At 44.7% G+C, this 13499-nt stretch overlaps 1 protein-coding gene across 35 annotated transcripts in view; it reads left to right on the top strand.

Moving 5' to 3' along the window:
- The first annotated feature begins 6 nt into the window (after positions 1-6).
- The window catches only part of DLG1 (discs large MAGUK scaffold protein 1), a 250407-nt gene continuing 236914 nt past the window's right edge, over positions 7-13499 (top strand). For 20 of the 35 annotated variants that reach the window (XM_070072341.1, XM_070072338.1, XM_070072337.1 and 17 more), the window contains exons 1-2: positions 1479-1934; positions 3076-3207. In XM_070072341.1, coding sequence (XP_069928442.1) covers positions 1847-1934; positions 3076-3207 — 220 coding nt within the window. In that variant the 5' untranslated portion in view covers positions 1479-1846. Of the gene's footprint in view, positions 563-1461; positions 1935-2376; positions 2427-3075; positions 3208-13499 lie in introns of those variants that run through there. The other 15 variants (XM_008266703.4, XM_051818936.2, XM_008266702.4 and 12 more) reach the window with 3 other exon arrangements.

The raw sequence follows: 13499 nt of genomic DNA, 5'->3' as shown, positions 1-13499 counted from the left end.
AAGCCTGGTGGAAAGAGCCCTGGCCTGCAGAGGGAAGCCCCGAGTTGTTGGTCTGCTCTGTCACCGAAGAGCCTGCGTGTCCTCGGGCAACTTGCTTCCCCTTTGTGGAGCTCAGTCTCTTCATCAAGACCGAGAGAGTGGGTCTGGATGATCTCTAGTGTGTTCGGCGTCTCCCCAGTTAGGATTCCAAGGTGCATCAGAAAGTGAAACCCAGGGGTCAGCAGCGCGGAGCCGCAGCTGCGGTTACGGTACGAGGCTCCCGGGACTCCCCGTTATTAGCCAATGGCCACAGTGTGAGGGGAAGGCAGTCGGGTTCACCGGGAAGAGTGTTCCGGTCAAAGGACAGAAATCTCCCGGTTTCCAGCTCTGTCACTAACTCTGGTCAAGTTTTCCTTCGGGACCTCAGCGCAGGGAGGTCCCGCTTCCCCAGAAGAAGCGGAAGACCTGGCAGTGACCTGGGGAGCGCTCAGTACCTCCCCTTCTGCCGCCCGCAGGGCTCCAGCGGGCCGGCGGTTCCGCTCCGAGGTGCGCGAGAAAGTTGAAGGGCGCCGGGCCGGCGGAGGTGAGGTCTTAAAGGGGCCTCCAGAGCCTGAGCCACGCCTGAGGTGCTGGCTGGGCGGGGACGGCAGGCTTGGGGGGATGAATGCAGGAATGAGCCAGTGAACGAGGAACCTTCTCTCGTCACCCTTCAGTGCGCTCAGACTTGGGACCCAGACCTCAACTTAAATATCCTCTATTGAAAGCCTCAAACTCGTGCCACATTTCCCGGTCTCCCTACTGCGCATGCCCTTCTTTAATGAAAAAGTCTCAAACCTTTAAAGTGGGGCGCATAATAACTTCTAGACAATCAGTAGGACGGGGAAGGTGGCCTGGAGAGGGCACCCCCGCCCCTCCCCACCCCTCCTTTCTCCTCTCCCAAGCGCCGGCTACCCCGCCCCCTAACGTGGGTGGCGCCGTGGGCTCCTCCCCGAGTGGGGTTTGCGCAGTTGAGGAGGCACCCCGGCGGCGCCAGGCGCCCTGTCCGGTCGTGGAGTTGGGTGGAGCACGTGTTTGGTCAGGTTAAGGGGTGTTTCGGCATGTGCGTTTGGGACCCAGTGTAGATGGGGTCGCGTCCGTCTTCAGAGACCCCGAGCCTTTCCAGTCCCGCACGCTGCACCTCCAGAACCGCGGGGCACACGGTGGGGTGCAGCGAGGTAAAGGGGCAACCCCGGACCACCTGTAGAGTCCGTGTGTCAACTCCTTTGTCCTCCGAGCCTCTTGGGCGGCCGCCCCTTTAAGCGAGGAGGTTCACTCGGGATGCTCCCCGGGCCCCCCTTCGCGTTCCCCAGCCTCCTCCCGGTCCTCCTCCCCTTCTCAACCCTAAGGTAGCAGTGCTGAGAGCCCGGGGCTGGGCGCGAGCCGCCTCCTCACTTCCCATTGGCTGCGAGCGCCGGGAAAGCGGTCACGTGGCAGCGCGGCAGTCCAGCTCCGAGGCCGCCATCTTGGCGGAAAGTTTGGGGGGAGAGCGACCGGGGGCGCGGAAGGAGGCGAGGTTCCGGGGGTGGGGCGGCCAGCAAGCGAGAGGGCGAGCGGGTTAGCTGGCCGCGGCGTGTGAGGAGGCGGCGGCTGCGGCGGCCGAGGAGGAGGACGAGGCAGCGGGGGTGCGGCCGCCGAGGGGAGCTCCTCCCCCGTCCCCTCACCCCCTCAGCTCAGCTCCTCGAGCCCCGGGCGGGGCGGGGGTACGTGGAGCCGGGCTGGGCGGGGGAGCTGCTGCGACTCGGCCCGGAGCGCACCCCAGCTCCGAGTGCACGCCGCTCGCGGGAACTTTGTGGCAGCGCCGCAGGTGTGGGGGCCCGCGGAGGTGTGCATGTGGGGCGCGAGGGCGTCGCGGAGAGCGGCCGCTGCCCTGTCCGGACCCCGCCGGAGTAGCCCGGAGGAAACAAGCAAGGAGAAAGGCAAGCGAGAGGAGGGGGCTCGGGCAGGGCTGGGTCCCTTTTCCGAGCGCTCGGTGCCGCTGGCGCCCTAGGGGCCCAGGGTCGGAGCGCCCCTATACCCACCGCCCCCGGGGGCAGGTGGGGAGGCGGCCCCTCGGCCTGGCAGGTAGTGTGCTCTGTAAGGTGGGGGGAAGCTTTTGTAGAGAACTGGGAAGCCGACTTGATTGTCTGGTCTTCATTGGCGGGGGGATCCACCCCGAGGAGAACGCTTTCTACCTGGGCTGACACTGCTGGGTTTTGAGGCTGTTCCTTTCACTTGGGAAAACTTTGGAAGGGGGGCTTTGGATAATAGGGCTTTTTTTTTTTTTTCGGTTGGAGATTTAACGAGGAAATGCTAGTTTCTGCTCGATTCTATTTTTCAGTTTTGTTTTGTTTCCTCTCTTTCCGTTCTGTGTTTGCAAAGGTGTGTGCGGGCTTCCTGATTCTGGAGAAAAATGCCGGTCCGGAAGCAAGGTGAGGATTTATTTCAGAACACTCTTGTGGATGTCAGTTTTGTGATTGCTGTGTTGAAAATCTTTGTGTAACTTTGACGAGACACTGTGGAGCTAGTGTCATTGCTTGGGGAATCTAAGCCTCACATCATTTCAAAGATTGACACCTGTTCAACTCTTCTTCCTCTAGTAAATTCCAGAGGCAGTTAGTCCCGCCCCCCCCCCCGCCCCTTTAAAAAAAGCTCTGAATTGGTTTTCAGTATTTCACTTTATCACTCTTAGTAAACACTATTGGGTGAGCAGCTGTGGGATGCTAAGAGTAGTATTTTGAAACGCTTAAAATTTGAAGTATAATGACAACTTGTAGATAATCTGCTTTTGCTTATCAGGTAATCTGAAACGGTGCTGCTAATACTTGCATCAGACACTCTCACTGTGACAGACTAACAGTACATATCTGTTATACACTGCTTCCTTCCTTCCTTTTGCTACTGGGATGCATGTTCCAACAGTTTTCTGATCATTTTGGAGAACAGGTGTACATGAGCATTTTGCCGTTGATTGACCTAGAGAAATTGCAGAACTGCTCAGATGCCTTGCGGAATCATGTGCACTAGCATGCAAAGTTTGTAAATATGTATACACTTTTAATCAGTCTCTTCTTTTCTCAGATACCCAGAGAGCCTTGCACCTTTTGGAAGAATATCGTTTGAAACTAAGCCAAACTGAAGACAGACATCTCAGAAGTTCCATAGAACGGGTTATTAACATATTTCAGAGCAACCTCTTTCAGGCTTTAATAGGTAGGAATTAAAACTTTATTTGTGACCGTATGTGTCAGCTGGTTATGCTCCTCTGAGTTCAATTATTTAAACTTAAGAGAATGATATGTACTTGATTTTCTATGTGGCAGTTTGAACATCTTCATGGTTGATGATGCTTATCATGGTTAGGCTAGTATCCTTTCTAGAATTATCTAATAACCAAAAATAATCCACTTTAAGTAGAATTATTTCAGTCATTTTGAGAACAGTGTTTCATATTCTTGCATTAGCTAAAAGATGGAGAAGTTGCAGAAAGTTTCAGGACTCAGAAAGCAGCGACGGAATCATTAGCAGCTTATTTTCTGTATTTGATTTGTATTTCTCTGGCATCCTTAGGAATATTTGGGTGTTTCTGCTATGTTCAAGAATATTCTCTTAATATAGGACTCTGTGTAAGCTTGGCATTTATGGAGCCAGAAATTTAGATCTGAAAAATGATCTCAGAGATGATCTTTTTTTTTAATAACTATTTTGCAGACAAGAACATTGAAACAGAATTTTATTCATACTAAAGATTGAGGTGGTGTATTGTTTTAAAGGAGACTGGATAAATAGTCAAGGCCCCAAATTCAGTTCTTGACACTACCATTAATTGAATGATATTACACATGTTTTTTAACCTTTTCTAGAACTGTAGAATGTGAGTGGTGAAATATAACAGTGGGTTTTAAGTCTTTTTTTGTTAGGTAACTAGATCCTTTTTAAAAACAGAATTGTGTGTTTTGTATACACTCCCTGTTACATAAAATGTAGTGATAGATAAAGTGGCTGGGATATCTCTAAAAGTTTGCAAACCACTAAACTAGAAAATTTGTACCAGGGGCCAGCGCCGTGGCTCACTTGGTTAATCCTCCGCTTGCGGCACCGGCATCCCATATGGGTGCCAGGTTCTAGTCCCAGTTGCTCCTCTTCCAGTCCAGCTCTCTGCTGTGGCCCGGGAGGGCAGTGGAGAATGGCCCAAGTGCTTGGGCCCTGCACCCGCATGGGAGACTGGGAGGAAGTACCTGGCTCTTGGCTTTGGATCGGCGCAGCGCCAGTGTGGCAGCCATTTGGAGAGGGAACCAATGGAAGGAAGACCTTTGTCTCTGTCTCTCTCTCTCACTGTCTATAACTCTACCTGTCAAATAAAAAAAAGGAAAGAAAATTTGTGCCTTTCAGTTCTAAGAATAAAATTTTAATTTTGAAAAAAAAAAAAGATTTATTTATTTATTTGAAAGGTGGAGTTAGAGAGGCAGGGACAGAGAAGTCTTCCGTCCACTGGTTCACTCCAAATGGCTACAGCAGCCAGGGGTGGGCCAGACTGAAGGCAGGAGCTTCATCCTGGTCTCCCACGAGGGTGCAAGGACCCAAGGATTTGGGCCATCTTCTGATGTGTTCCCAAGCACATTAGAAGAGAGCTGGATTGGAAGTGGTGCAGGTGGGACTGGAACTGGTGCCCATATGGGATATTGGTGCTGTGGGTGGTGGCTTAGCCCTCTATGCTACAGTGCCAGCGTCTTAAAAATTTATCTTTTTAATTAGTCATTGACTATATAACATTTTAAAATACAGAGACATAGACTTCATGGTGTTAGAAATATTTCCTCAGTAACTTCCAAGCAGATATGGTCTTATGTTTTTCTATTGATTTGAGGACTACCTTCATTTCGGTGTTTCCTGATAACTTATTGATGAATTGATGTTTCTGGTTTATTTTAGAATTTTTTTTGAATTTTTAAATAATTTATTTACTTGAAAATCAGAGTTACACAGAGAAGGAGAGGCAGAGAGAGAGAGAGAGAGAGAGGTCTTCCATCTGCTGGTTCACTCCCCAGATGGCTGCATCGGCCGGAGCTTCGCTGATCTGAAGCCAGGAGCCAGAGACTTTTTCCCAGTCTCCCATGCAAGTGCAGGGGCCCAAGCACCTGGGCTGTCTTCTACTACTTTCCCAGGCCACAGCAGAGAGCTGGATTGGAAGTGGAGCAGCCGGGACTTGAACCAGCATCCATATGGCATGCCGGCCCTGCAGGCGGCAGCCTTACCTGCTGCGCCACAGTGCTGGCCCCTAGAATTATTTCTTACGAAGACTACTTGATACAGCTACTTGGTACACCTGAACAGTTTTAGAAATTTAACATTCTCAAAGACTTTCAAAAACATATATAAGAATAGAGAGCACAGTGTAGTGAACTACCACATATATGTCACCCATCTCAAAACTTACCAATATTTTTCCATTTGTGTTTATATTGATAGACTTTTTTACATTTAAATTTTTAAAATAATCTTTGTCTTTTGAAATTTTTTTTGTGTTTTATTTATTTAAAAGGCAGAGAGACAGATCTCCCATTTGCTGGTACATTTCCTAAATCGATAAGCCAGGAGCTCAATCCAGGTCTCCCATGAGAGTGGCACAGGCAATGGCTTAGGTACTATCTGCCCCACCCACCTAGGTTGCTCATTAGCAGGAAGCTGGAACTAGGAGCAGAGCTGGGACTGGTACCTAGGAACTCTGATAAGGGATGCGGACCTTCCAGTGGTATCTGAAGCATTATGCCAGACATCTGCCTCTGCATTTTGGTTTCTAAGATCTGAACTTTAAGGTCCAAATGGATGACTAAATTTGATTCCTCTGGAAAAAAAAAAAGGGGGGGGAAGGATAATTTTTTAGTTGTTTTATTTAATAGGGTCACTGTAGAAAAGACAGTATGACTTATTTGACCTCAGTTCCTTGTATATCTGGATATAATTTTTATGTACTTCAAAAAGTTTATGGAGAAAGGAATTAAGATAAGTATATTTTGGTGCAAAAAATTTTGCAATTTAGTTTTTCTAGTAGGTCTTTTTTCATGAGCTTTTTTTTTTTTAAAGATATTTATTCAAAGTCAGAGTTACAGAGAGAGAGAGAGAGAGAGAGAGAGAGAGAGAGAGGTCTTCCGTCCATTGATTCACTCCCCAACTGACTGCAACAGCCGGAGCTGTGCCTATCGAAGCCAGGAGCCAGGAGATTCTTCCAGGCCTCCCATGCGGGTGCAGGGGCCCAAGGACTTGGGCCATCTTCTTCTGCTTTCCCTGTCCATAGCAGAGAGATGGATTGGAAGTGGAGCAGCTGGGACTCGAACTGGTGCCCATGCAGGATGATGGCACTGCAGGTGACGGCTTTACCCACCATGCCACAGTGCCAGCCCCTCATGAGGTTTTCAAAGCCCCCTTGTATGCACAGATTTCAAAACTTTTTTTTTTTTTAACAAAAATTTATTTGAAAGAGTTACAGAGAGACAAATACAAAGAGGGAGAGATCTTCCATTCACTAGTTCACTTCCCAAATGTACTCAGTGGCCACAGTGGGGCTGGGCTTTCTGGGCCAGGCCAAGTTAGGATCCTGGAAGCCCATCTGGGTCTCCCACTTGGGTGCCGGGGCCCAAGTGCCCAGGCTCATTAGCAGGGAGCTCTGTTAGATATGGAGCAGCCTCTGCAGCTGGGAATCCCAACCAACACCCATTTGGGATGCATGTGTCCTAGGTGGCAGCAGTTTAACCCACTTTACCACACCTCTGGCCCCTAGACTTCAGAACTTTTTGCACTGCAAATTTATCTTTAATTCCATTTTCAATGAACTTTTAAAAAATATTTATTTATTTGGAAGAGTTACAGGGAGAGAGAGTGAGCAAGAGTCAGAGCACTTCCATCCGCTGATTTGCTACCCAGATGGCCACTAAAGGCCAGGGCTGTGCCAGACCAAAGCCAGGAGCTTTATCCAGGTCTTAGAAGTGATTGGCAGGAACCCACACACTGAGGCCATCTGCTGCTGTTTTCCCAGGCCATTGGCAGGGAGCTCGATTGGAAATGGAGTAACTGAGAATCAAACTGGGGCCCATATGGGATGTCAGTCTATCAGGTGGTGGCAGCAGCCTTACTGGCTATGCTGGCCTCTCCTTGAACGTGTTTTTTTTTTTTTTTTTTTTTTTTTTAATATTTATTTATTTATTTGAAAGGCGGAGTTAGAGGCAGACAGAAAACTCTTACATCCGCTGGTACTCTCTCCAAAAGGCTGCAACTGCCAGAGATGCGCCAGACTGAAGCTAGGTGCCAGGAGCCTCATCTGAGTCTCCCATGTGGGTACAGGAGCTGGAGCTCTTGGCCATCTTCCACTGCTTTCCCAGGTGTCCCAACAGGGAGCTGGATGGGAAGTGGAACACCCAGGACTTGAACTGGTGCATATATGGGATACTGACACTGCAGGTGGTGGCGTTATTAACCCTCTATGCCACTGCGCCTGCCTCATCCATGAACTATTTTTTTTTAAGATTTATTTATTTGTATGAAAGGCAGAGTTAGAAGGAGAGAAATCAAGAGATCAAGAGATCAAGCAAGTGAGTGAGCTTTCATCTTTTGGTTCGCTCCCCAAATGGCCAAAATGGCCAGGGCTGGGCCAGGAGCTAGGAGCTTCTTCTAGGTCTCCCATCTGGTACAGGGGCCCATGCATTTGGGCCTTTGGCTACTGCTTTCCCAGGCACATTAGCAGAGAACTAGATCAGAAGTGGAGCAGCAGGGACTCGAATCAGTGCCTATATGGGATGCCAACACTGCAGATGGAGGCTTAACTGGCTATGCCAGTCCCATCCATGAACTTCTTTAAGTACTCTAGTAAATAGACTAAACTCTTCCGTGTGAGAAGGCTGTGATGTAGATGTTTAGTGATGTAACTAAACAGAATCTATACTTCATGTGAATATCTATCTAGATTGAGGGTGGGTTGCTATGTTTGGAGGTGTTTTTGACATTCTGCCTCACCTGTTTTCATAGTTTGCTTCCTAATTATTAAGTTTATAGTTGTGTATCTTATTTGTTTTGTCTGATTTTACTGGTTTTGCATTTACTTTTATATGTGAATATTTTGATGTTTTATAGGACATGGCGTCAGGTTTGGGTGCAAGAAAATTACTAGAATTTAGGAGTTTTAAATTAAGTAAACTTAGAGGATTTTATATGTTTCCATATGATAATTGGATTGTTGATGCCATTGAATTAATGCACTCTTGTGTTTGGGTTAATTTATTAACTTTTTTCAAGTCCATTTGTGTCCATGGTATGTACTCAAAATCCTGGGTTAGCTTTTTTCTTTGAGTGAACGGCACTGTTTTTTTTTTTTGTTTGTTTTTTGTTGTTTTTTTTTGACCGGCAGAGTTAGAGAGAGACAGAGAGAAAGGTCTTCCTTCCGTTGGTTCACGTTGGTTGTGTGTGTATGAGTGTGTATAGCTAAATATCACATTTTCTTGTTCACGAGTGGATGTTTAGATTGTTTCCATTTCTTGATTATTTTGAATAGTGATGCAATCAGTGAACCTAGGAGTGCAGATAGGTTATAGGTGATGATTTTGTCTCCTTTGAAAATTTTATATATATATATATATATATATATATATCCAGAATTATTGCTGGATTGCTTGGTAGTTCTGTTTTTAGTTTCTATGGGAACCCTGAAACTGGTTTTCATATGGCTGTACCAGTATACCTACCTACCAGCAGAGTATTAGGGTACCCTTTTTTCCACACACAATCTTGCCAACATTTGTTATCTCTTGTCTTTTTGATAGTAGCCGTGTTTACAGGTGGGAAATAATATCTCATAGTGGTTTTGGTTTGCATTTCCCTCATGACCAATGATGTTGAGTACCTTTTCATATACCTTTGACCATTTTTATATTATCTTTGAAGAAATGTCTATGCAGGTCCTTTGCCCAGTTTTTAATCAGGTTTTTTGTTTTTGTGGTATTGACTTGTTAACTCTTTATCAGATACATGGTTTGCAGATATTTTTTCCTGGCCCATAAGTTGTTGATTATTGTTTCATTTAATAGCAAACTTACTTCATTGCAAAATTTTATTTTAATTCTTCAGATATTTGCTAGTGAATATGGATAATGTAGTAACTCTGTCCACTTACAAGTTTATTTAGTTCCCAGCTACTGAATTAATCTTAATTGTTTCACTAGTCTTTGTAAACATAGTAAAGGACATTACCATGTCCTTATTTGTAGATACTGGGTCTCAAAAATATAATTTTCTTATCTTAACCATTGAAAAATATATAGTTCAGAAATGTTAAGTATATTTATATTGTAAAATAGATCTTCAGAACATTTTCATTTTATAAAATTGAAATTGAATTGTATTAAATAACTACCAACCCGCCTGCACCCACTAAACCCTGATGACAACCATTCTACTTTCTATGAATTGGACTGTTACATATGTTGTGTAAGCAGAACCCTGTAGTATTTGTTCTTTTGTGACTGAATTATTTCACTTAGTGTAAAGCCTTCAAGGTTTGTCCGTTTTACACTGTGTGATAGGCTTTTCCTCCCTTTTAAGGTTGGGTAATAGTCCGTTATATGTATATCTTACGTGTTTTTAAAGATTTATTTATTTATTTGAAGGAGTTACACAGAGAAGGAGAGGCAGAGAGAGAGAGAGAGGTCTTCCATCCACTGGTTCACTCCCCAGTTGACCTCAATGGCCGGAGCTGTGCCGATCTAAAGCCAGGAGGTTGGAGCTTCTTCTGGGTCTCCCATGTGGGTGCAGGGGCCCGAGGACTTGGGCCATCTTCCACTGCTTTCTCAGGCCATAGCAGAGAGCTGGACCAGGACCAGAAGTAGAGCATCCAGGACTCGAACCAGCACCTATATGTGATGCCGGCACTGTAGGCGGCGGCTTTACCTGTTATGCCATGTGCCAGCCCCATACATTTCATTTATTTATCCATTGATGGGCATTTAGATTGCTTTCTCCTTTTGGCTGCTGTGTGGACAGTGCTGCTGTGGAAATATTTCTTTGAGGCTGTACTTTGATTTCATTTGTGTGTGTGTGTGTATATATATCACACACACATATATATACCCAGAAGTGAGATTGTGGGATCATATGGTAGTTACATTTTTTGTATTTGAGGAACTACCATACTGTTTTCCATAGTGGTTGCACCCTTGTACAATCTCAACAGATTGTACAGGGTTCTGGTTTTTCCATTTCCTTGCCAATGCTTGTTTTCTTTTTTTTCCACAGTAGCTATCATAATGGGTATGAGAATATGTAAAAAGAAATAATGATTAATACTCATTGAGCACTTTCTATATAGTGGCATAAGTATCTTATTTAGTCATCATATCCTGTAAGATGTTTACCTGTGAGTGATTACACTGTTTTATAGATTAGAAAACTGAGATATTGAAAAAGGACCAGTCTTATCCATGGACCTTCAGATACTAAGTTGTGGAGGCAGAAGTTGAATTCAGCTAATCTGAATCCAGAGCCTGTGTGAACATTCTCACCTTTAACCTGTAGGATGTTCTTTGTCTGTTTTTTTTTTTTCAGAGTTAAGTATTTTAATATAATACAGAACTCAGGAGCAGGCATTTAGCCCAGCAGTTAAGACCAATATTGGACTAACTGGGTTCAATTCTTGGCTGTAGCTTCTGACTCCAGCTTCCTGCTAATGCAGACCCTGGGAAGCAGTGGTGGCTCAAGTGGAAAACCTCCATGTGGAAAACCCAAATTGAGTTCCTAGCTCCCAGCTTCAGCCCAACCCCATCCTGGCTATTTTGGGCATTTGAGGAGTGAACCAACACATGGGAGATTAATCTATCTCTCTGTCTGCCTCTCAAATAAAAATTTTTAACTGTAAATTCCATCATTATAAAATCATTCCATCAACGTAAACATTCACCTGCAGATCAACATCTCTATTAAATATGCTTGTTTTTAGGGTAGTGTTTGATGTGTGCTATCACCACTGCCTCACAAAGTCTGCACTAGCAATCAGTACCTGGAGCCAGGCATCAAATGTAGGTACTGTGATGTGGTGCAGGGAAGTCTTAACCACTAGGCTAACACCCATCCCATGGAATTTTACACATTTGGAAAAGTATATTTACTAGATAATCAAGGTTTTAGAACTTCTAGATAAAGTGGTAAAATATCATGATTCCTTGGATTTTTTTTTTCTGCTTATTTTGGCCCCATTGATGATGCATTTTGATTTATTATTGACTCACTGCCCATGTTTGTGTGTGTGTATGATTTTTCAGGGTAGATTGGAGCAGGGAAAACATAACAGGATATGAAATAGACTGATGGCTAAGATTTTATGGAATTGAGAATTTTATTAACCTTTTATTTAGTGGCTTTAATTAGATTGAGCTATTTATTTGCTAATAATTTTGTTTTACTTAGTACTGTTTTGAAACAGAGTTTTGAGTATGTTGAATTCTCTTTAGTACTTTACAGAACTCCAAAAGTATCCAAAAGTATCTAAATATTTCTTCTAAGGCATTTCATGTATTTGGGGTCATTTCTCCAGAATATAGGATTTAGACTTGGACCAGATATTATATTTAGTTGTCTTGTCTCTTTACTTTGATTTGGGCTCATTTCCTTAGCCTGCTTTTTTTTTAATGACATTGACATTTTTGAAGAATACAATTCCCTTCCACTCTTACTTTATTTATTTATTTATTTTTTGACAGGCAGAGTGGACAGTGAGAGAGAGAGACAGAGAAAGGTCTTCCTTTTGCCGTTGGTTCACCCTCCAGTGGCCACCGCGGCCGGTGCACCGGTGCGCTGCGGCCGGCGCACCGCACTGATCTGATGGCAGGAGCCAGGTACTTATCCTGGTTTCCCATGGGGTGCAGGGGCCAAGCACTTGGGCCATCCTCCACTGCACTCCCTGGCCACAGCAGAGAGCTGGCCTGGAAGAGGGGCAACCAGAACAGAATCCGGCGCCCCGACTGGGACTAGAACCCGGTGTGCCGGTGCCGCAAGGCGGAGGATTAGCCTAGTGAGCCGCGGCGCCGGCCCCTTCCACTCTTACTTTTCTGTATACCATTTCTCATTTTGAGTTTCTCTGATGGTTGCTTTTGGTTAGATTCAGGTTATGCATTCGTGGTGTAGGTTTCTGCACATTCAGAGGTATATGATATCACCCTTCATTGGTGATGTTAATTTGCATTATTTAGTTATATATTGTCCGATTTTTATACTCTATAGTCACTTTTTTTTTAACGAGTCTGTTTATTTACTTGAGAGAGTTAGAGGACAAAACAGAGAGAGAGAGAGGTCTTCCATCCACTGGTTCATTCCCCAAATGGCTGCAATGGCTGGAGCTGGGCCGATCTGAAGCCAGGAGCTTCTTCTGGGTCTCCCATGTGGGTGAAGAGGCCTTAAGCATTCGGACCATCTTCTACTGCTTTCCCAGGCCACAGCAGAGAGCTGTGGGAAGTGGAGCAGCTGGGACTAGGATCAGTGTCCATATGGATTGCTGGCACCACAGCAGAGGCTTAGTACACTACACCACAGTACTGGCCACTCCCCTCATGTTTTATAAGCAGTATGTGGGGGAGATACTTTAATAGCATGTATATATCCTCTTTTTTGGCAAAATTTCCATCTAGATTTACTATCTATTGGTGATTCTGGCCTGAACCAATTTCTTTTGTAACAGCAACAATCCTATATGTTTTCCAGTTAATGGCACTTTGCTGTAATCAAGAACTCTTCTCTTTTTATCCATCAGTTTACCAAAAACGAATTTGCAGATTTCTGTTTTGGTAGTTTATAGTTTATTACCATCAATGATTTGGCTGTTCAGATTATCTCAGATTGAGCTATTGGGGGCTGTTTTATTCTGTATTTCTTTGGTTAAAGAAATAACCATGAATATAAAAAAGTCTTTTTCCTTTTTCTTAGAGGTATAGATTTTCATTAGGCATCTCAACTCTTTCTATTATCTAAGTTGCAAGTAATTTCCTTTGTTTGCCATTTTCTTCTTTCTTTTCATTTACTCGTTGTTTTTTTGAGAGCGAGGACTCTTATCCTCTGGTTCACTCCCCAAATGCTAACAACATCCAGGGGGCCAAAACCAGGATCCAGGAACTCAATATATATAAGTCTCCCATGTGGATGGCAAGAACCCAATTACTTGAGCTTGAATCAGGATCTGGCGTCGGGTATTAAACCCAGGTGTTGGGTATTAAACCTAGATGTGGGATGTGAGCATCCAGCTGACATCTTGACTAGTAGACTAAACATCTGTTGGGCCCTTTGTTTTTAGACTTAGATTAAAAAAAAATGGCAGTGCAAGAACGTTAACAGATTCAATAAAAAATAAATATATGAAAAAATGAAGTATTTATATATAGTTAGCTTTACCCCTTTTCTTTTTTAATGCCGTCTGCCCTTAGTATATGCTTGGAAAGGCTGCCCCAATCTCGCAGCCTCCTGTTATCACCTCTAAG

This window comes from Oryctolagus cuniculus, chromosome 4 (assembly GCF_964237555.1).
Source record: "Oryctolagus cuniculus chromosome 4, mOryCun1.1, whole genome shotgun sequence".
In the NCBI taxonomy this organism is placed as follows: domain Eukaryota; kingdom Metazoa; phylum Chordata; class Mammalia; order Lagomorpha; family Leporidae; genus Oryctolagus; species Oryctolagus cuniculus.
The sequence above is the reverse complement of the archived record's forward strand: the minus strand, read 5'-3'. Positions and strand labels throughout refer to the sequence as shown.